We start from the raw sequence: 25,674 nt of genomic DNA, 5'->3' as shown, positions 1-25,674 counted from the left end.
AAATATGTATTGACGAGTCACTACTTTAGTACCCGATATAGTAGGTAGATCTGAAGCAGAGGAAAAACGAGTTTAATACAAAATAACGCAAACTCAATATTTTGCTATATTTGACATAGAGCATTCCAAAGTGCTTAACTCAAAAAAGCGCGAATTTGCGCTGTTTTTTTTTATAGAATTATTTAATTACATATGTCAAGTATATATTATTACAAAAATTATAACAGGAACAGACTAAGAAGTATTTTAAAACAGTTACTGAATATAAATTGAAGTTAAAAAAAATACATTATGAACAGTGTGACGTTTGTCGTGTGCAAAATAAATGATAAATAATGTGAACTGTGCAATACATCACAATTAAATCGAAACAATTAGCTTGAAATGAATAAAAGACTAACACGTACACACTCGTTCACTGTCGAATTCGAATGACCGGAAGCCAACTTCTGCGCTTCGGTCGCTGGTGGTGGGGATGTTATATTGTAGCTGGAACTATTGACTCACCGGAACGGTTGATAGCTTACCGTTATTTTGACTTTTTAAAAATGACTTTTGGCCGCCTAAATATCTGAAATCTATGTATGTGCGTGGTACATGTTTTTTGGCAGTTCTGTATTAACTTTGGTAAATCTATGGTAATTAGAACTGTTGTGTGAAATCCATCTAACAATGCTATCCAGTTGATATGAAAATATATTCAAAGTACAATAAATTTTTAACAAATGTTTTTGTTTACAAAGCTATCCTTACGAACCTGTGGGCGTGAAAACAGTTTTCCTTGTAGAATTACATAACTATATACGTTGTTCATAAACAAATAAATACAGATTTTCTGGTTAAATCAGAAATAAACTTTTATAGATGTGCAATAAATAATTTTCCTGATTTAAGTATTTAAAAATTAAAACTGCTTAGGTAACAAAACTATCGATTAATTTATGTAGACAATTTTCAGTTAACTTTGATTTTCTTGCGTCTTAATTTTATAGCGTTATCTTTGTTTTGGTAAGCATCACTAATGATTATTGTTACGCCAACCACCCGTATCTGATAGTTTTTACTCTCGAGACATTGTCCGCTTTGTCGTGAATATCTTTTTGTCCTAAGACATTCCACAACGTGTAAATGTTAATAACACAATTAGAACAACGACATTTATTCAGCTTCATTAACCTCGGAAATAAGTGAAACTTTCTCGCAGTCTTAGTCTCCGGGAAAATGATATTCGCCGGGCTTTAATGGGACTACATTAAAATTAAGCATCTTGTAATGGCTGACATTAAGAGGAAAATCGTTGCGAACAATTTTCAGCGAAATAAACAGGAACTAATACAAAGAAAGTGGGTGGTAATTATTGTAGCTGGTGAATTTGTAAGTAGTACATCATTAAATCATAGAGCTGAGTGTCCTGCATTGAATAAACCACCCAAATGACAATTTTCATGTATCACAAATTTGAAGTAACATCATAAGTACATAATTTCGTTTAAAAATAAAATTCGTACATATACATACGTATATATATATATATATATATATATATATATATATATATATATATATATATATATATATATATATATATATATATATATATATATATATATATATATATATAAAAATGTGCACTCGTAAGTGAATGGGATGTTTTTGGTCAATTTGGAGATAAAAAAGACAAGAGTTGTGCTACTTTATCTATTTATTGAAGACGTTTCGCCTATTGTTCAATAAGCATCATCAGTTCATCTAAAAGAGTGTTATTAGCGATACATCTAATATGAAAAAACAATTAAGTAAATGATCTTACCTTTAAAAGATCTGTAGCATTACAATGTTGTTATTGCAAAGAAACATAAAAAAATTAATATAATAAATATAACAGCAAAAAATATAGAAACACCATGTTAGTTTATACATCTTAATTTTTAATCGGCAGTCTTCCATCTATTTGTAGTTTATATAGCGTATTGATAAAAAATTATGCATACAAGAACATTTAACGATTAGAATAAATTTAAACTTCAGTTATATGGGCTGGGGTCTCCTAATACCCTGGCCAGCCTTTTATGTCATATAACATGAATTCTAATAAAGTTGTAATAGTTACAGATACCTTTAGAAACAAAAGTGACATGGTGTCAACTTGCGCTTTTACCCTGGGGGTGGATGCCACCCCTTTTTGGGGGTGGAAATTATTTTATTAAAAATAATAACAGGAGTCGATAGAGGAAAAAAATCTAAACAAAATATATCTGATAAAGTTATTAAAATAAATCAATAATTTTTGAGTTATTGAAGATCAAAGATTTTGATTTTTCGTGAAAAATATGCATGTTTTAAAACGGTTTTTCATGAATAACTCAAAAACTATAAGTTTTTATAAAAAGTTGTCATTACCACAATTAAAGATAAATAAAAAATTAAATAAATTTCTTGCTTGAAAAACCTTTTGATATGAATTCAAAGTGAATTAAGGGTAATTAAATTTATTTTTTTTTTTTTTTTCGGCGAGTACTCAATTCTAAATATTCAAGCTTAAATAACGGGAAAACAATGGATTTTATAAAATATACTTATTAAACATTTTTCAAAGTACTCAAGAATACCTATAAAATGAGCTCTAGAAGAAGTTAATAGCATCAAAATTAAGTAAGTTATAATCAAAATAAGAGGACTCTTTCGAATTTTTTTGAAAAAAGTGAAAAATAAAACAGACGCCATTTCCACAAAAATTTAAATTTATAGTAATCCCTATAAGACTTTCTTTATTTTAGCATAATTAATGACCTCAAAAATTTTGACCGGTTTAGAATGCATATTTTTGAAAAAAAAAATTGATTTAAAAAAATCAGAATTTTTCAAATTTTCATAAATTTCATTTTTGTTTGAAAATAACTCAATATATACTCAATATGCTTAAAAAATTATAGGGAACAAAATTTGAGGTTTATTTTATCAAAGATTTCTTTTTTTTATATTTTTGTAGGATAAAAAATAACTGAGATTTCTTTTTTTTTTATATTTTTGTAGAATAAAAAATTACGATTAAATTACGAGATAATAACGTTTAAAAATTAAATTATACTACGAGAACCATGTAACCTGGGCTCTTTAACCTTTTATCTTTTAAAAAATAAGGGATTTAAAAGATTAAATTTAATACAATTTAATATTTTTATAGCCTTTAAAATTACCTTTCAAATGATTTTTGAATGAACCTGATATCATAAAAATTAACGGAGTTATTGTAAAAAAATCAATAACATTTTTTTAGAAAAATTTTTGGAGTAGAGATTTTGTATGTATATATAGGAAAAAAGATAGGTAATAAGAATTAGACGTGTCGATAGGTATATGCTCTCGAAATTGAATGTGTGGATGTGTGTATGTATATTTTGAAGATAGAAGAAGTCAGTGAAAGGAATTCTGTATATCTGCTCAAAAACATAGTGGGACTTTCTAGTATGCTGTGTGTCTATTCAATATTTCAGTATAACTCAACAGATATAGCTGCAACGTCATGGTCACTTCATCGATAAAGGGAGGAGCCAAAAGTCAGTTTTATGCAAACGGCCGAAGCGTAAACATCCATATATTTAGCATTGAATATAAATTATACTGCGTTGTTTGCTACGTTGTCGGATAACTTCAATAACATCGGATTCTGAGTGCACAAGACCTTGAAATTATATGCTCGGTTTTATTATGACTAATAACTAAAATTATCGATCTTTTAGAGAAAAGATCTGATTTGAGAGAGAAGATCGATATATTTTATAATAAAGCCGCTGATATCGATGCCATTTTAGAAGCTTGCAATGAATGTACAATATTATTATACGGAAGAGCAAGAAATGTGAATATGAGTAAACTACAACGCATCGAAGACTTATCAGCTTATCTGGAACAGATGCGTAACGAGTCCTTTATTAAGGCTACCACTAAAAATATTGCATTAAAGTTTTCATCTCTGGTCCCAATGGTTGCTGCATTGGATGAACACATCAAAAGAGTTTATTTACAAACCCTGATATGTCTTGGAAACAAAGACATTCGTCCAGTTGACTGAGGATGGTGCAAAATTGAAGAGTCTTTGTTTCCAACTAAAAATCCCAATCCATCTGCGGTCAAAAAAGGGTGCGGCGCTTCTTGCGGATGTCGAAGTGTTGCCGAGAGGGGGCATTTGGGCCTGTAGGACCCATCGCCGGCTCTTCGGGCTTCTTCCTATCCCCGGAATTGGATCGGGTATTCACCATCTTTGGTTTGTCGCTGGTAGAAAGGTTAAATGCTACCGCTGTTATAAATAACAGTTCCAGTGACAAATATCTGTTATAGGTAACGGTTCCAAGGAACAGTTACAAAGTAACAGAGCAAAAATGGAAAACAGATAGGTAAAAATGATCTAAGTATTCCTTGACTTACGGAAGGAATAACTTAGTAAACAATTAAATTAAATGGTATAAAAATATAATGCAAAGAAAAAAATGTTTCTAAGTGTTTCTTGACTTACGGAAGAAACAACTTAGGACAGAAATATAGATAAATGAAATATGTAAATGTGAGAGTAAAATATGGAAATATTTCTAAGTGTTTCTTAACTTACGGAAGAAACGACTTAGAGTGGAAAAATAAAATACTCCAAATATAAAACGAGAAATGCAAAAATGAAACAGATTATAGAAATATGTCTAAGTGTTTCTTGACTTACGGAAGAAACAACTTAGAATAGAAAATAAACAAGAGAATCAAATATAGTAAAATAAATGCAACAATATTTATAAGTGTTTCTTGACTTACGGAAGAAACGACTTATAAAAGAAAATAAGAAAAATCAAATATAGAAAAGATGTGAAAATATTGCTAAGTGTTTCTTGACTTACGGAAGAAACAACTTAGCATAAAATAGAAAATGAAAGAAACAAATGTATTAAGTATTTTCTTAACTTAAGAAAAATATCTTAGATAAAATATCGGAAATAATAATGCAACAATGATTATGAAAATATTTCTAAGAGTTCTTTGACTTACCAAAAAAAAAAAACGGCTTAGACAAACAATTAAAATAACAAGTCAAATATTCAGAGAAATATTTCTAAGAGGTCTTTGACTTACCGGAAAGAACTACTTAGACAAAGTACAAATCAAAATATAAAATAGAAAAAGCAAGATAAATATTTCTAAGTGTTCTTAACTTACGGAAGAACAACTTAGACACAAAATACAAGAAAAATAAACAATCAAAATAACCAATTAAAATATCAAACAATCAGTATATGAACAAATATAGATCAAAGTAATATTCTAACCTGAAAAGGTCTGAATATACAATAATGCTAAAATAAAAAAAATGGTATATAAGAAATCAGAAATAAAACAATAACTTAGTAGGAACAATAATAGCACCGACTAGGTCTACAGTAGAAGAGGCAAGCTCGACTGACTGATGAGAGAAAATCTACCTGCTTTTATGTAAAACAAATCCTTTGTTTTACGAAGCGAAAGTGGACTTTCCCTGCATCGAATCAATTAGAAATTTGGATTTGGCCAACCTTGGAATTCCCAAGTATTTTAACCGATATCCAAATTCCTTGATGCGTCGAGGACATCCCCCCTCCTCTGAAAGACCTAACGGTGCTAAAAAAATTTATTAATAAAAAAAAAAATTAAACAATACAATAATACAAAAAGTCCTTAACCTAAAAAGAAGAAATACAATACAAAGAAATACAATTCAAACTTAAGATATATCATACTTAAAATTATAGTGGTCCAGGTGGCCCAGGTGGTCCGGGTGGTCCAGGTGGTCCAGGTGTGCCGGGTGGCTCGTCTGCTTCCGTCAGGGCTACTTTATTCACCCTAAGGAGGTCCTACGACGTCGTGAAGATATAAGGCTACTCAATTCACCTTGATATCTCCACGTGTCGTAATGGGACCTTATCCTTGGTCATCTTTGGCGGTCGGCTGCGCTGTGGTTTCTTTATCCCGTCCGTCCGGAGGGGTCAGGGTCCTATGGTCAGCATCGTCCACCATCGTAAACTCTTGGAGGAGATTCTCTTCAATCTCGCTCCTGGGTACGTCTTCGGAGGTTTGCTGCTCGCGTCTCCGAAGTCGTTTCTTTCTCTTGTGTGTCCGGTGACTTCTCCGGATTTCCTCTCGGAGTGGTATGTCGACCGGACCGTCGAGGATGGGGTCGGTGTCCTCCTCTTCGTCGCCGTGCTCCATTGTCTCTATCAATAGAAGGCATTCGGCGTCTGGCATGTCGTCTGCTGTCAGGGTAGGTTCTTCCTCCTCGTCGACGTCCTCCATCGTCTCTAGTAATGGAACGCCGTAGGCTTCTTCTTCTTCTTCGGGTGTGCCTGTACTGATGTCCGCTGTTTCGGTTTCTTCAGTGGTCGGCTGACGTGGACGGTTGTCTAATACTTCATTGTTCTCTTGGGTTGACTGCTCTGCTTGTTGGGATGGGGTTTGATAGAATTCCAGCTGTTGTGGTTTGGCTTGCCTTTCTGCTGGGGTCGCCCAGTAGATGGTGGTTCGGCAGGCAGTACCAGCGTGTAGACATTTTCGGGGTATGTCTACATTGGCCTCTTCCTGCTCCAACCAAGGCATCCCTAACACAACGTCGTGGTTCAAATCCTCCATAACCATGCAGTTTACAGTCGTGTCCAGAGTGTCAATGTTCATATTGACTGCAGCAGTCCCTAGGGTGCGGGATGTGCTGCCCGTACATGCCAGCTGAACCAGTCCTGGTCCTCGTTGCAGGTCCCGTCTCTGGATCAACCTCTGGTGAACGAAGTTCCCGGAGGCACCGGTGTCGACCAAAATCTTCACTTGTTGCCCGTTGATCCTTCCATAGAGTTGGGGGAGGCCTGCTGTCGAGGGTTGTACCTGAATAGGATTCAGTTGGGGCACCATCTTCACAACAGGGTTCAGTTGGCGCCCCGATTGGCGTTTCCCTGGTTCTGTGGGGTTGGAGGTGATGGTTGGTCCATTGATGGCATCCTGTACTGTCCGCTGGGGTTCCTCCATTGGTCTATCGCCTCAGGGTGTCGTGGAGCGTTATCCTGACGTGGGGGACGGTACGGCTGTTGTTGCAGCAGCTGCTGCTGCTGCTGGGGTTTGCCGGTCCGGCGGATGTCAGATTCCATGCCCTGGGCGATTGTCAGAAGGTCTTCCTCGGTCCTGGGGATGTTCGCTCTCAGGCAGATCGCTATGTCGGGTCTCAGTAAGTTCGCTATCGTTATACACCTCTGGTCCTCGGGGGTATGTGGCATGAGACGTCTGAATAAGGCAGATTTCTGATTAATGAACTCCTCCGTGGATTCGTCTCTACGTTGATGTTCTCCATGAAGCTTCGACGTCAGGGTTGAAATTGCGGCAGGGTCATTGTATCTCCTTAGGAGACGGTCTCGAAATGTGGTGTATGGCAGGTCCGTGTATGAGAATTTCTGAGCCCATTTCTTCGCATCGCCGTGGAGGGAGTTGTCTATGAGGTAGTCGATCCATTGGTCCGCGTCTACGTTATGTTTGATTAAGAAATTCTCAGCTTTTGTCGAAAAGCTGAGCGGATTCTCGGTGTCCCGGCCTGAGAATTGAGGGGCCTTCGTATATGTAATCCTGGGCTTCGGTGGCTCAGGTTGAGGCATCTGGGGTGTAGAGCCTTGAGTAGTGGATAGGGCCGTCATCGCTTGCATTAGGGCAGAGATAAAGTCAGCTGTGGAAGGCTGGCTTGAAGACGGTCCTGGGGTCGTGGATTCGGATTTTGTGGGTTGGGCGCCATGTTGCCGAGAGGGGGCATTTGGGCCTGTAGGACCCATCGCCGGCTCTTCGGGCTTCTTCCTATCCCCGGAATTGGATCGGGTATTCACCATCTTTGGTTTGTCGCTGGTAGAAAGGTTAAATGCTACCGCTGTTATAAATAACAGTTCCAGTGACAAATATCTGTTATAGGTAACGGTTCCAAGGAACAGTTACAAAGTAACAGAGCAAAAATGGAAAACAGATAGGTAAAAATGATCTAAGTATTCCTTGACTTACGGAAGGAATAACTTAGTAAACAATTAAATTAAATGGTATAAAAATATAATGCAAAGAAAAAAATGTTTCTAAGTGTTTCTTGACTTACGGAAGAAACAACTTAGGACAGAAATATAGATAAATGAAATATGTAAATGTGAGAGTAAAATATGGAAATATTTCTAAGTGTTTCTTAACTTACGGAAGAAACGACTTAGAGTGGAAAAATAAAATACTCCAAATATAAAACGAGAAATGCAAAAATGAAACAGATTATAGAAATATGTCTAAGTGTTTCTTGACTTACGGAAGAAACAACTTAGAATAGAAAATAAACAAGAGAATCAAATATAGTAAAATAAATGCAACAATATTTATAAGTGTTTCTTGACTTACGGAAGAAACGACTTATAAAAGAAAATAAGAAAAATCAAATATAGAAAAGATGTGAAAATATTGCTAAGTGTTTCTTGACTTACGGAAGAAACAACTTAGCATAAAATAGAAAATGAAAGAAACAAATGTATTAAGTATTTTCTTAACTTAAGAAAAATATCTTAGATAAAATATCGGAAATAATAATGCAACAATGATTATGAAAATATTTCTAAGAGTTCTTTGACTTACCAAAAAAAAAAAAAAACGGCTTAGACAAACAATTAAAATAACAAGTCAAATATTCAGAGAAATATTTCTAAGAGTTCTTTGACTTACCGGAAAGAACTACTTAGACAAAGTACAAATCAAAATATAAAATAGAAAAAGCAAGATAAATATTTCTAAGTGTTCTTAACTTACGGAAGAACAACTTAGACACAAAATACAAGAAAAATAAACAATCAAAATAACCAATTAAAATATCAAACAATCAGTATATGAACAAATATAGATCAAAGTAATATTCTAACCTGAAAAGGTCTGAATATACAATAATGCTAAAATAAAAAAAATGGTATATAAGAAATCAGAAATAAAACAATAACTTAGTAGGAACAATAATAGCACCGACTAGGTCTACAGTAGAAGAGGCAAGCTCGACTGACTGATGAGAGAAAATCTACCTGCTTTTATGTAAAACAAATCCTTTGTTTTACGAAGCGAAAGTGGACTTTCCCTGCATCGAATCAATTAGAAATTTGGATTTGGCCAACCTTGGAATTCCCAAGTATTTTAACCGATATCCAAATTCCTTGATGCGTCGAGGACAGAAGAGTAGGGTTATTTTGCAATGCAGTCTGCGGACCATGCAGTGGGGACAATTGCCAAAATAGACCTCTAGTTAATGAAAAAGGAAAAATTGGTGAGCTCTGATGAAGAGCGAAATATTAACAATTAAAGTACTATTAATATTTGATTAATTTATGAAACATTACTTAAATAAAAAATTAATGAACTTTTCATATATTTTAATATTTATTTTAATACGTTTTCCTTCTAACCAAGAAATTAAATTTTTATGAGTCACATAAACACAGAAAAAATTGTTCAGGAAATGTGGAAAGAATAATAATAATAAAGTTTGGAATATATTAATAAAGTTTATCATAACAAATAAAAAAGTTTCTAAATAATTAAAGCTATTAAAGCTAATAAAAAAACATTTTCCATTATTTTTATGATAAGGGGTAGTTTTTAAAGGTGTAAAATTACGCAATAAATAAATAAATACTTTAATACTCAGTAAATAAAATTTGAATTCAGTAATGTATTATTCAAATAATTAAAGTGATAATTTTTCGACTGTTCTAACAACCATTCAAATTTCGTCATTTTGTGTCATGTGGAACAATTTCAACCAATCATGTCAAGATTAGACTGATAATTGCATTCAGTGCAATTTTAAATCCACAATCGAGTTTGACAATTTCATCCAAATAAATTTTAAAATGTCACGTTTCGGCAATGAGAATGTTCAAAGTATAAATGCGCTAATCAAAGATAAAATTCCCAGAAATACAACCTACAATCACAAATATATTTGGGGAATATTCATGGAATTTTGCTGCGGATAAGAATATGAGTTGAATGAACATAGAAGCTTAGAAGAATTGGCGTTGATACTAAAAGATTGGGCCGTCAATATGAGAAAGAAAAACCATGTCTGGTGGATTTTTTTCAAATCGAGGAAAATAACGATGACACTCCAACAAATCGCATTGAATACAATCCGGTATTCAGTAAAACGTGCCAAGGTGGTTCTAAAAGCTGTACAAGTAGTAAATGGTTGGGTATCAATAATGAGAGACAAAGATGCCCTGTACGTCTTTTTCATAAACTGATATCAAAACGAGGCGACAATATTACATCACCACGACTGTTCTTAAAACCAAATCGACACTGGAAAAATGAAACTGACAAATGGTACGATAATGTACCTGTTGGAATAAATACAATGAATGGATGGACTAAATCTTCTGCTGAAGCAATTGGCTTGAATGTAAAGGAGAAAAAGATAACAAATCACTTGAAGAGATCAACTGCTGTTAGCGAATTAGCAAAAAGTGGTGTAGAAGAACAACAATTGCTAAAAATTACTGGTCATGGCAATCAGAATTCTATAAAACCATACTGGAATCTCGATCAAGAACACCACAACAAGATTATAAATAATATGCGTGGTAATAGATCTTCTATAGTAGAGAACAGCAACGAATCTAATGGTAACTTAAATTTTAATAATAATTGTACTTTCACTAACTGTACTTTTAATAAATAAATGTTTCGTTATGTTGAGTTATGATTTTATGACAAATTTCTCAAGCTCGTTGCTTGGTAACAGCACTCAGCCTTCGGCTTCGTGCTGTTACCAAGGAACGAGCTTTCGATTGTCATGAAATTATCCCGTCTGTTATCAATGTCCTAGGGATATTACTACTGAAAATGAAATCTTGAAATTAATTTTTTCAAGATTTTCAAAATTAATTAAAATCATAAATCATGCTTATTAAGGTTGCAAAATATTGATTTTATTGAATTAATCAGGATTACTTATACCAGAATGCTTAAATCTGCATATTTTACCATTTTTAACAAAAGGAGTGGATTTCACCCCTAAAATTGCAAAAAGTGCAAGTTGAGCTTATGTCACTTTTGAAGTTGAGGGTAAAATATACTCGATCCCAAATTTTCATGCAAATCGATGGAGGTTCACCGAAGTCGGAGGTAATAGTTGATTTTTACCTTCATTCACTGTACTAGTTGGTTTCTTGTCGTATTTGTGAATAGCGCATAAAATTCTGCAACTATCTAGCAAGAGTGAAGATGAACTTTTACGTTTACTTGAAAGTGATTATCAAGAGCTTGATATCAATGACGATACAGCAAGTGATTTAGAAGATGAAGAAAATGTAACAGAGGTAGAAGAAGAAAATGACCTTACTATTGACCAAAGCATAGAGCAAAATAAACCAACAGTTACTGACTCCAAAGACTTACCGGTATATGTACCTATAGATAGAACTGAGTGGTCAAGTTTACCAAAAAACACAAAAGTGAAACGCGCAAAGGCCAATACTCGTAGACATTCTCTAGGACTTACAAATTACAGTGATGATATTTCAAGTATAAAAAACGCTTCCCTTCTGTTTTTTTCAAACGAAATTCTAAGTATAATTGTCATGAAAACTAATCAAAAGGCTCAAGCGTATTACGATAAATGGAATAGTAAAAAACCAAATAAAACTTAAGTGTATGTTTGCCTTGATTCTTTAGTGATTCAAGCATATTATGGAGTATTGCTTATACTTGAAGCTTTTCATGGATCTCAAGAGGTGATCGATATGCTTTTTTGTGACGATTTTGCTTACTGCCGTCCTATAATACCACCTGCTAGAGATAGGTTCAAACAAATAACTTCATTTATACGTTTCGACAATTTTAAAACCAGACAAGAACGAAATTCAGTAAATAAACTGACCCCAATAATAGATGTATGTGATATTTTTATTTCTAATTGTAAAAAATCGCTTAATCCAGACGATCATCTGTGTGTAGATAAGCAGCTTTAGAGGTTGCCTCTAGAGCACCAAGGAATGGAGCTTTAGAGGTAAAGCACCATTCTGAGTTTATATGAAGAGCAAACCTGACGGATTACTTGACGAAGTACGGATTAAAGATATGGGCTATCACTACTTCTTTTATTGTAAACATGGAAATTTATTTGGGTAAGTTTTTGAATTACCAATAAGAAAACAAGCACATTTTTAAGTTTATTAATTTTCAGGAAAACAAGGTCCTAAGACGGAAAAAGCTCAAGGCCAAAGAGTTGTCCTAGAGTTGATAGACCATTTGAAAGGATGGTTTGGAATAACAAAAGACAATTTTTTACGAGCTTACAACTTGCGAATAAGTTATGGGAGAAGAATATAAGTCTATGTGGAACTCTTCGAAAAAATAAAACGTTTATTTCAAGGGAGCTTCTACCAGCATCATATAAAACAGATTATTCAAGTATGTTTGCTTTTAGAAAACATCGAAAGTTAGTCTCTTATGTTATAAAATCAAGAACTGCAGTCATCTTACTTTTAAGTGAGCATGTTGAAGACAAAGTGGCTGGTGAAGAACACTCCTGTAAACCTAAAATTATTCTACATTACAACAAAACGAAAGGAGCCGTCGATACAACCGATAAGTTAGCTATAGAATATATGGTACAAAGAAAAACAAACCGTTGGCCGATGGCTATTGTCTCTCATCTTATTGATGTCGCAGGTATTAATTTCTATAAATTGTGGCTACTAAAATATCCTGATTGGAAAAACAACAAGATAAGTAAGCGTAAAATGTATATTTTGGCACTGGGCAAGGAACTTCAATATAACTGAGCCTACAGTAGAACAAACAAAAAATACAGGGGGTGGTGCTATGTGTGTTGTAGAGGCAAAGACAGAAAAACTAGTACAATATGTGTAAAATGTAACAATTTTGTATGTCTAGAACGCGCAAAATCAGAAATAGTTTGTGTACATTGTACAAATAATATGTAGTTGATTTAGTCTGTGAGTGTCAGCAGTATAATGTATTTTGTAGTAATGTGTATGCTTTAGTCTAATATATGTCCAATACTATAAAAACAATGTGTTACTGGTACAGTTTTTTTTTCCGTATAAGCATAGTTCACCCATTTAAGAATGGGGTCCGTTCAGATCCCGGCCCGTCTTTGTGCAATATTTTGAGGCCCGTCCGATGAAGATTAAGTATAAAGTATTTTTAATAAACTTCAGAGTGACGTCTATTTACTTTTTTTGTTTAAAATTGAGAAAATATAATAATACTGGAAGAAAAATACTGTATACAGGGTGAGTCATGAGGAACTTTACATACTTCTACCATATGTAGAGTCCCTCAGGGAGCATATCATGTGGCCACTAAAAAATGTCAACTCCTCTTCTTTATTAATTAACAGGGTGATTTGTGTAATTGACCATTTATTTCATTTTACTGTAGTGTTTATACGGCTCATTTGATTTTTTTAATTTTTGCATGATACAGTATACTACTATCAAGCATTCGACTGGTTTTAGCTAAACTAAAAAATTCCAGGACTGGCTTTGGAAAAATTAATTTAGGGATCCGTATTAAATATTACACCCTGTATATATATATTTTTTTAAAATGCAATAAGTGATTTTCAAACTACATAAATAGCCAATGAAAACGACATATGCGACAATGTTGTCGCACTTTTATTAAATTTTTAGTGAACGTTCAAATCTTACCAAAAATAGAACAACCATAATGAAGTATCAAATTATAAGGTATTAATTTAAACAAATGTTATAAATTTTAAACATTTTAATTAAAATGAGTTCCTACAACATAATCTAATACGTAGAAAATTAACATCTTTACTGTCACTTTGTATTATCTCTATAGAATCAATTGTTTTTCAATTTTAAATTTTTACTCATAGATCGTATTGGGGCATTATTTTCCATAATAGTGTTAGTTTTTGTTGATTGTAAATGATTAAAATTTTATGTCAAATAATAATACATTGCATCAACTGTACTAAATAAAAATAAATCTAAAAAAGTTTAAAATGAAGGTTGGCGTTGACCGTTTGACGTTTCTTGATATTTTATACCCATTGTCATTATTGTCATTATCAATTGTTATTTATGTGTACAAGAATACATATTTCTTCTGTCATATCTACGTTAAGTACATTGTGTTAGTTTTGGTAGAGGTTTTGTTACTTTCGTTCAAAATGCCACATCAGTTTTCGACCACAGAATATGCAGACATAATATTTGTTTATGGATTCTGTAATGGGAATGGTAGGGCTGCTAGTAGAGAATATCGCAGGAGATTTCCTAATCGTCGAACTCCCAGTCATCCAACATTTGGGTCAGTTTTTAATTATTTGCGAGAAAATGGCACTTTTCCTAGTGGAACAACAGAGCGACATGTAGATGAAGCGCAGGAATATGACATTATGGATGCTGTTACTATGAATCCTACAATAAGCACTAGACAAGTAAGTCGAGAACTCAATGTTACTCAATCAAAAGTAAGTAGAGTCTTATAAAAAAATAATCTATACCCATACCACATTTAAATGGTTTAGCAACTACATGCTGGAGATGAGATCGATAGGTTGGAATTTTGTAGATGGATTAACAATAATCGACACAGGACACTATTTACAGATGAAGCCCAATTTACCAGAGACGGGATAAATAATTCACGAAATTCACATGTGTGGGCAGAAGAAAATCCCCATGCTATTCGAGAACGTCGTTCTCAGTTAAGGTTTTCGGTTAACGTGTGGATTGGTGTCATAAATAAACAATTAAAGGTCCTCACTTTTTTGATGATCCTTTAACAGGGCAGGTCTATTTGAATTTTCTACAAAATATTTTGCCGAATTTGCTTGCCAACGCTAACGTTGCTATCCGAGGGATGTATTTTCAGCATGATGGGGCACCCCCACACTTTTTACTGGCAGTGAGACAACATCTCAATAATGTTTATGGCAACAGGTGGATAGGACGTGCAGGTCCTATTTCGTGGCCTTCAAAATCCCCTGATTTCAATCCCGTTGATTACCATATTTGGGGACGATTGAAGCAACTAGTTTACGCAGTGAATATTAATAACCGACAACAATTAATTGATAGACTTATACATTGTTATAATACTATTAGAAACGATCCCCAAAGTATCCGTAATTCAATACGTCAATTAACAATTCGGCAACAAAAATGTGTACAGGCTGCAGGGTTCTATTTCGAAAATCTATTTCAAATTATTTTTATTTTGTTACCATTATTGTATCTTTTCCAGTTCTAATTTATGGGTTTATCATAACTATGTACATATTTTTAGTTTTTTTTTTAAATTGTTCTTCGTTATTGTTAGTAGTTACTGTTTTTTGTTGTGCAGTGACTTAGTTTATCATTTCAATTAAAATGTTTGAAATTTATGACATTTGTTTAAATTAATTACCTTATAATTTGATACTTCATTATGGTTGTTCTATTTTTGGTTAGATTTGATCGTTCACTAAAAATTTAATAAAAGTGCGACAACATTGTCGCATATGTCGTTTTCATTGGCTATTTATGTAGTTTTAAAATCACTTATTGCATTTAAAAAAAAATATATACAGGGTGTAATATTTAATACGAATCCCTAAATTAATTTTTCCAAAGCTAGTCCTGGAATTTTTTAGTTTAGCTAATACCAGTCAAATGCTTGATCGTAGTGTACTGTATCATGCAAAAATTTAAAAAATCAAATGAGCCGTATAAACACTACAGTAAAATGAAATAAATGGTCAATTACACAAATCACCTTGTTAATTAATAAAGAAGAGGAGTTGACATTTTTTAGTGGCCACATGATATGCTCCCTGAGGGACTCTACATATGGTAGAAGTATGTAAAGTTCCTCATGACTCACCCTGTATAACTGTAACTGTAACCATATCTGTAACTGTAAATATAATAACTTAAATAATTATAATTTAAAGTTAAAAAAATGAAATGTATAAAAAATTGTTAAATACTTGAAGTAATGTACTTTTTTTATTGCAGCGTTGTCAGCAAGTAATAACGGATTGAAGTGGGTCAGAGTAAACGTCCCACAATACCGAGTACCAGGAGAAACAGCCATGTTACAGTGTGACTTTGACCTGGGAAATGACACCCTATATGCTGTTAAATGGTACAAGGAACATGAAGAGTTTTATAGATTTGTGCCGAAAGCAAGACCGCAGGCGAATTCGTATGAGGTGGAAGGTGTGCATGTAGATGTACGTTATTTATATTTTTTTAATTATTTTGTTAATGAGTGTACAGATAAAATGATTTGGTTTAGTAAGTTACAACTGGTTTGAAAATTAAACTGTTAGACATTAATAATTTGACAAAAAGTTTTTATATTTCATACTATTCTCTATCTCTTTTTTTTTTATTGTTAACATATATCCCGATATAGCATTAAAACCGACTAGCGTAAAAAAAGATATGTTTCAATACAATATTATAATAATTCAATACTATTTTACAATTTTATATACATTTTAGTTGACCTAAAGTTTTTTACATTTTTGTCGGAGATGTTATTACATTAATGTATAATACTTTAAAATCCAGACTTGTACAACCAATTTATTTTAACGGCACACGCATTAAACACAGCAAACACTATGTTCGGCAATTCTAAGTCAAAACTACGAAGGCATAGATTTACCTTCGCATCACGTGGCTTTAAGAAAAGTGAAATTAATAAGTCTATAATCATGACAGTACTTCTAGCAATACATTTATTGGGGTATAAACTTTTTTAAATGCTACTTATATGGTTCGCTAAAATTTATAATTAAAACGGATCACATGCCATTAACCCGTTTGTTCTCTTTGTCAGAACTTACCTCTAAACTTAAAAGGATTAGGCTAGATCTAGAGGAACACGACTACGACATACACTACGTCCCAGGTAATAACAAAAACGCGGATAGTATTTCCATAATATCTGTGGAAAAATTGAAAGACTTGTACACAGGCAATAATCACATCTTAGCAATAACAAGGGCCCAAGCAAAAAAAAAGAAACGATGACAAAGCCTCCAATAAAAAACAGCCAGAAACTCACAGTAAAAAAACAATAAGAAAAGTACTAAATAACTTGGCGATTCTGTCGTTTGAGGATAACTGCATCTCGCCAAGGCTGAGCATACGGAACAAAAACAGGATCAGGGTTTGCGACAAACTACCTACCGACTTGAGTTTTAGAGAAATTAAAAGATTAAAGATATACACAAACAATATCATTTTCAAAAAATCCACAATTAAAAAATTATAAATCAGAAAGACGAAGAAAATAACTTGTAAAATGTAAAAAGAAGAAAAATGTAAAAACATGTATTTGTAATGTACCTACCTAAAATGATAACAGAAAAAAAAAGGAAACGCAACAATTAGTAGAAACATAGCACAACCACCCTATCAGGTCACATGAAAAATAAAATGGTAATAAAGAAGCTTCTTTTTCTTTTTCCGTCTTGTATGTAGGCTTCAAAGTCTGTTTCTTCTTTAATATTAGCCTCTTAAATTATTTAAATTGTCGCACCATCTTTTTCTTGCCTGCTAATACTTCTTCCTTCATTTGGTGACTTATCTCGTACTATTTGTACTTTCCTATCCTCTGCCATTCTACTAATACTGCAATACAATGATTTGTGAATTAACAAAATACGCAGTAAGCCTAAAGAACAAAGAGACATATACAGTACCAAGTGGCATGTTTGAAATCTTCATACCAACCTACGGAATAATAATGAAACAAATATGAACGGATCAAGGTACGGAATAAAAAAAACCAAATTCTCAATATCAGACATAACTTTTCAACTTTTCATTTATAATCGATTGAAAGCTGCGAAAAATTATACAGAACGCTAAACGAATATATCAGGTGCTATATCAACGAACGCTAGAATGACTAGGACGAATGGTGTAAAATGTTCACTTACTGTTACAATACAATCTCCAATTCATATTATAAGTATACACCTTTCGAGTTAGTATACGGCCGAGCGACACATGTACCTTAAAACTTTTCTACCGAAATGCAGCCGTGATACAACATAGATGCATACTACAACAAGCTTAACGGCATCTCAAAAATTCAAAGGAGGGATACTTAGTCTCAAATAAAAATAAACAAAACACTAAATTCGACATGTTATATAATAGTCCATTTACAATTACTAGGGTAGGTAACGTAAATTGTACAGTAGGGTTAAAAATAGGTAAATTAAACGGTCTATAATGATAGGTTATATTCATACAAGTAAACTTCAGTGTAATGATAAACGACTCCAAAAAGTGAAAGAAAAAGAAAGAAGTGCATAGAATTAAGTTATTATTATCATTTATAAAGTTGGTATATTATATCCTATATATATATATATAATATATATATATATTTATAAATATATACATATATATATATATATATTATATACATTATATATATATACATATATATATATATATATATATATATATATATATATATATATATATATATATTACGAAACGAAATCCGAAGATTTCTAATTGTCGAAACCAAATTCAGATTTCTGCTTTAATATGTGCCTTCTGAGAATTGCAAGGCAAAACAGACGTTGATGAAGATATAATTAGATACCTGGAGAATCTAAAATTGCATTCCACAACATATCTCCTCAACTAAGCAAAAATCCTTAGCGAATTGGTTTCTAGTACTCATAAAGAGTATACCGAAATAAAAGGAAAGACAGTTAAGATTTGATTTCACGTACAGAGTGTTTGTGTATCTGCTTATACGTATTTCAACCTAAAAGAAATCTTCGAAGCGGCTATTCACAAACGCTCTGAACGTGAAATCAATCTTTTCTATCGTAGTAGAAGCAACACTAAAATGGCTTCGATATGGAAGCAATAGCGACATCTGATAATAAATCACGAAACGAAATCCGAAGATTTCTAATTGTCGAAACAAAATTCAGATTTCTGTTTTAATCTGTGCCTTCTAAGAATTGCAAGGCAAAGCAGACGTTGATAAAGATGTAATTAGAGACATAGTGAATCTAAAATTGCTTTCCACAACATATCTCCTCAGCTAAGCCAAAATCCTTAGCGAATTGGTTTCTAGTACTCAAAAAAATTTTGTACCGAAATAACAGGAAAGACAGTTAAGATTTAATTTCACGTACAATATATATTTATATATCTACAAAAGAGAAGTAAGGCTATTTTTTTCTCTAAAGGGAAATAAGATGGTTCTCGTTATCTCTCAGTTATAATTTTTTCTTTTAAAGAGGTAGATGTACTAGGGTTTTAACCCCTTGTAATAAAACGAAGAATAATCTAAAAATATAATATAATGAAAAATGTTTTATTAAAATCCTTTATAAAAGGTATATAATTAAAAAACCCAATCGGGCTATGGCATAAAGACAGACCGTTTCCGGAATCCATATTCCATCATCAGTGTCTAGGTATACATGTCTAAAGCCACTAAATATCTGGGTAAAAACCCGTTAAAAGTTGTAGGTTAAAATTAGATTTACATTATTTGATCTTATGTATTAACCAACTTAAAATAATCTGCTATGCAGACGACGCAATACTACTCTCTCAAAGTAAAGATGAGTTACAACGTATGCTGCACCAATTTAATATAACCGCCAGAAAATTTAACATGTTAATTTCCCCAACAAAGACAAAATGCATGGTTATAACAGCAAATTTACTAAGATGTAAATTGGAGCTGGAAGGTCAGATAATAAAACAAGTGATGGAATATCTAGGCATCACATTATCTAGCTACAGAAAGCTCAAAACCCAAGTAAAAGATCAAGTGAATAGAGCAAACAGAGCCGCAGGCTGCCTAAACGAAACAATATGGAGAAATAAAAATATCGGGAGAGAAACGAAAGGCAGAATTTACAAAACAGTCATCAGACCAATAATGACATACGCGGCAAAAACAAGACATGACACAGAGAGAACAAAAAGGATGTTAGAAACAGCAGAGATGAAAACACTTAGAAAAATTGATGGTAAGACACTATGGGACAGAGCTAGAAGTACAGATATACGACATAGATGCAAGGTGGAGAACATCAAAAACTGGATAAAAAATAGAAGAGTAGAATGGAACGATCATATAAGCCGAATAACCACAAATAAAGTAGTAAAAAAGGCAAGGAATGGTTCCTCAATACGAAGACGATCAGTAGGAAGACCACGCAAACAATGGAATGACAACTTACTGGAGGCACATTGAAAAACAGACAGAGTCATGTCTATATAAAAAGAAAAAGAAGAAGTATTAAGATGTTAAAGTTACCAGTGGATTTGATAACATGACAACGTACGACTCTACATGAAGTTGCTAGTCCTGAGACAAAGTGTCTACGAGGACTTGAGCAACTTAAGTTGCTATCATCTATTGCCATTGTTTTAATAACCACCCTCAAATGAAATTTTTAAATATTAAAAGAATTCAATTACTATAACAAAGGCTTTGGCATTTTTAATGTGTTTTGTGTTGGCAATTACATTTCCATGAGGTATTTATAACCTTATGTAAGAAGGAAGCTTTTTGATCTTTGTAATTAATACAAAAATACTCTTAAAGTATTCTTCTTTAAAAGAAGCTCTGAAGATTGCATGTGCCATGCTGAAAGTACTTAGCTGATTTTATTAAAAATTATATACACTATCAAGTTTTTGAAAACATACACCTGTTGCCAGTTTGACCTATATTTTAGAAGTCTGCACAAGTCATATAGTCCTTTTCCAAAAATGTGTAAAGCTAATTTATTTAAAAACTGCAAGAGACAGTTATAGGGAATACTAATACACATCGATAGTCAGAAACGCATTTTTCTGAAATAAGGTATCAGATGCAGGGTGTCCCATTAAAAAAAATAAATTAGGCGAAAATTTAGGATGCTGGTTGTATGTAAACTTTGACAGCACCCTATATAATAAAAAGGGCATCATTACACTGTAAACGATAAAGCTGTATGTGGTTAATAAGTTCCAAAGGAATCTAAACTTATATTCAAATTATATTAGATGATATTGAACTTTATATACATGGAACAAAAGTGTAATTTTCATATAAAAACCATTATGAACTCGGTTCACAATTGGTGTAGGAAAATATTAAGAAAAAATGTTTAGAGGGAGGTTTATTAGTGGGAATATTTCTAGAATTAAAAATATACAGTATAAGCTACTTTCAATATAACCAGAAGTAGCAAATAGATAAATTTTTTATTAAATAGTTCACTCTTCAAAACTCCTACGTTCCAATTTTCATGATTCAGATACCTGTAGTTATGGAGATATGTTTAATTGGCCGTTTATCTGGCGCATCATGTATACTTGAATATTAATTATTTATACGAAAAACCACCGTCTTAAATATAAACCATATCGCAGGAATTTGTTTCGGGAAGCTTAAATGAAGTGCAAGCCTCAACTCCAAAGTTACCAGCAGGGAACTACTCAAATATTTATCTTGTACGAGCAATACATGGTAAAAGTTTCTGTAAATAATTCATCACCAGGAAACCCTCATCTTCCAACAACTCTTTGAAGACTGTTTTGTAGAATTTTCAATTATGAATTATATATATAATCGGAGCGCAAACACAGAAATATTTAGAAAATCTGTGAGAAGATCTGTTCTAACTTAGTATTAGTATTGGTGGTACGATCGTATATTCCTCACTATATCGAATAAAATAAATAATTCTCATTTATACGAATCTATTTTAAATGTAATTTTATTACATACACTACAATTAACAAAATCATTCCTAATATATACAAAATAAAATCTTACAAATTACAAAATGATCCTACTCTTTATTTTTTACAAGAAGCCATCTTTAATATTAACGTAAAAACTAAAAGGTTACACTGTATTTTGCACCAACCAACCCAATCAGAACTATGTAAGTGGAGAAGTAGCTGTATATATCAAGTCAAATACGTAGTAGCTTTATATAGTCATATAGTCAAAGACCGCGCGACTCGCGTTGGTCGCCTCTGAGGCTATATTCCCTGAACGCGACAGTTGCGTTGTCGGACTTAAACGTATTAACTGGTGTATACGTTGCATAGGTATTTTGTATGTAATACAAAAAATATTATAAAACTTCATTATTAATGAACATGTTTTAATAAAATTTTTGTTATAGCTATAGCTGTAGTTTTAGTAAAAAATCGCTACTGTTTTTGACGAAAAAAAAGTATCGCAGAAATTGGAATGACCTGAAAAGATGAATAACCATTTTAAACTATGTTTTGAAGTAGAAATTGAATGTCACGATATTTGAAAAAAAAAACTTGGTAAAATTGGTTACCAACTTCTTATATTTGAGAGGTGTTTTCAACCCAAAATTTAATATAAATAGACTAATGATTTTATTATGATGTATAAAAAATATACATAAATATACATAAACGCAAGAAACACAAAAGCAGAAATCGATAATAGACTACGTTATAGTCAAACAAGATACCACAATAAAGATAAAAGATGTGAGAGATTTATAAAACATTAGTGCGAAGTATTATAACATGGGGCTAAAAATTGAATTATAAACAAGAAAAACATCAGTAAGATAGAAGCAACAGAAATAGAATGCCTGCGAAGATGCTGCAGAGTAACACAAATGGATAGGAGAAGTACTGACGAGAAAAAGCAAAAAACATCAATAGAAACAGACATACTAACATATATAGAACAAAAAAGACTAAAGTGGTATGGACATGTTAGAAGAACTAGCGACAGCAGATGGATAAAGAGAATAACCGAATGGAGACCCATAGAAAGGAGGAAAAGAGGACGACTTCGAAGATCCTGGAGAAACGAAGTAGACGACGCCATGACTAAGAGAGCCTTAAACGATGGAGAATGGGACAACAGAGAAAGATGGAAACGGTTCGCCGAGGGAAGGCATTCATATATATATATATATATATATATATATATATATATATATATATATATATATATATATATATATATATATATATATATATATATATATATATATATATATATATAAATATATATTTATATATATATATATATATATATAAATATATATTTATATATATATATATATATATATATATATATATATATATATTGTTATGATGTATTGTTTGTTTGAATGATGAGCAATGAGTATTTTTTAATAATATAGGGTTTTTATCACGGTTCTCAAAGAATTAGTTTGTAAGTACTTTTTTAAATTATCTTTATTATATCTATTATGAAACACGCATATATATCTAACCTAGCCAATGTAAATTAAAAATAAACTATCTTTAAATTGAAATTCTTATGAAACTAATTAAATTCTATAGACAATGTAAAATTTAAACAAAATATCTTCAAAATTGAAATTGTTATGACACTAACAAAATTTTGTACCTTTCTGTCACTGAATGCCTAAATGAACTGTTTTCCACTATATAGATTATAATCACCACTCAAATGTCTTCTTCTCAGCTTCGGTTATCCCTGTTTTTGTGAAATTACTTTTTCCAATTATCAGCTTCCACCAATTTAAGATATTTTTCTTCACAGCATTTATAAACCACCAAGCAAACCAGCAACAGCATTTATTTTTATTCTTCTTTTCAATATATCAATATCCAATCACCAAAATATCATTTAATTTTAATATTCAATTAATACTTCTTCCATTATCATCATTTATACATAACATAATTTTTAATCTTCAATATTATTTTCTTTATACTGTTTCTTAATATTGATTTAACTCACTATATTGAACAATTGAAACTGATTGACTGCCTCTAACTAATTTTCATACTAAAAAAACTCATAACTAACTGAATCGACTTTCTTACTAAACTTTCTGACTGCTTGACTTAAACTTTCTGACTGCTTTGAATCCAAATCACCGGGTATTTATATCTTTTTGGATGTTCCAGAACTATCTGGTAAGAAATCATGTTCCATTTGTTCTATTAAATACATGTCTGAATTTTCTGGAACAAACCATTTCGCAAACAAAGCCATCTCCGCTGATCTAGAGAATTCCTTACTTATCTATCGAGAAATTTGTTGGCATTTAGGCTTTTCAGATCAGAGTATACATTTAAATCAGTAACTTATATAAATTAAACATTTTAATTTAATAAATTACACATTTTAAACAACATATTATCATTATAACCCCACTTTATATTCGTAATTATTCTTAAACGTCACTTCAGAGTATGTATATCTGGTTGCCTAGTCACATGGCTCACTTAAATATATCTACAACATCATAATTACTAAAAAAATACTTTTTATATGCTAATTTCTTAAAAATGCCCTCACATAAATATATTTTTATTAAATTCTCTAGTATATAACTTCTTAAAATATCCAAATACTTGTTATATCTAAAATTATCTAGTATATAACTTATAAATTATTTTCTTTAAACACCAATCATATCAATATATATATATATATATATATATATATATATATATATATATATATATATATATATATATATATATATATATATATATATATGTATATATATTAGAGATATCACCAACTTAAAAATGGCCTTTAAGATCTCATTAATTTAAGATCTATATTTTCTAAAGTTAAAGATAAGAATGACATTAAGGATGGTTCCAACGTTGTCTACCAAATTCCATGTAACAACTGTAAATTAGTATATTTAGGACAAACCTCACGCAGTTTAGGTAATCGTTTAATTAGTCACTGGAGTAATAGCAAATTATATCCTGAAAGATCTGCTCTTTTAGAACATGTCAACAAAGAACATCATAAAATTAATTATGAATCGGTCAGAGTTTTAGCTACAGAGTCCAACTATACTAAAAGACTTAGAAATGGCATTAATTTCTCAGAATGCCAATGCAATGAACAAAAGGAGTGATATAAATCAATTAAGCAATATTTACTCCTACCTATTATATTTAGATAACCATTCTCTATTCCAATGATGCCTCTGCAAGTAATTCATTGTAATTTTCCAACTTTCAGTCTATCTTAAGGTATTTAGTATACAATTTTGGTTTTTTAACTTCAAACAACTTTCTGGTAAATTTTGATGTGTACTCTATTAGTAATAGTAAATAAAAGAAAAAGAAAAAATAAAACATGAACTTGTGTCATTTTACAATGATCAAAAATGACATTTACTCTTAACCTCATAAGACAAAAATCACAGTTGGCCGGCACATTTGGCTTTTAAACTGTTTTTTATTTATCTTTTCATTATGTGTCAGTTTTTAAAACAATTTGTCAATTAAAAAAAACATGTATTTTTTAATATTAGACTCAATTAATGAGTGGTGCGTAAAATTGTCACCTATTAGTAAAACATCCAAGAAAGACAAATCTCAATAACGTACGTTAAAAAAAACTTTTATTGATTTACTAACAGTCGCACTTTATTTTAGTTGTTCCTGAAGATGAAAATAAACATTTTCGAAAGCTTGAAACTGCGGCTAGTTATAAAAGTAGTATGGTTTCTGGTACGGCTGTTTGATGCCCGTGCTGATCAACACGGTTGCCGCAGTCAGTCGATGAAGTACTATGGCGTATAAATACGGTTCGCGCAGTGTATCAATACAG

At 32.0% G+C, this 25,674-nt stretch overlaps 1 protein-coding gene across 2 annotated transcripts in view; it reads left to right on the top strand.

Annotated features, from left to right (window-relative positions):
• LOC140432437 (uncharacterized) overlaps positions 1–25,674 on the top strand; it is a 390,948-nt gene that overhangs the window by 125,214 nt on the left and 240,060 nt on the right. For both annotated transcript variants that reach the window (XM_072520340.1, XM_072520341.1), the window contains exon 3: positions 16,056–16,273. In XM_072520340.1, coding sequence (XP_072376441.1) covers positions 16,056–16,273 — 218 coding nt within the window. The remainder of the gene's footprint in view (positions 1–16,055; positions 16,274–25,674) is intronic.

This window comes from Diabrotica undecimpunctata, chromosome 1 (assembly GCF_040954645.1).
Source record: "Diabrotica undecimpunctata isolate CICGRU chromosome 1, icDiaUnde3, whole genome shotgun sequence".
In the NCBI taxonomy this organism is placed as follows: domain Eukaryota; kingdom Metazoa; phylum Arthropoda; class Insecta; order Coleoptera; family Chrysomelidae; genus Diabrotica; species Diabrotica undecimpunctata.
Note: the sequence above shows the minus strand (reverse complement) of the source record. Positions and strands in the feature narration are given on the sequence as shown.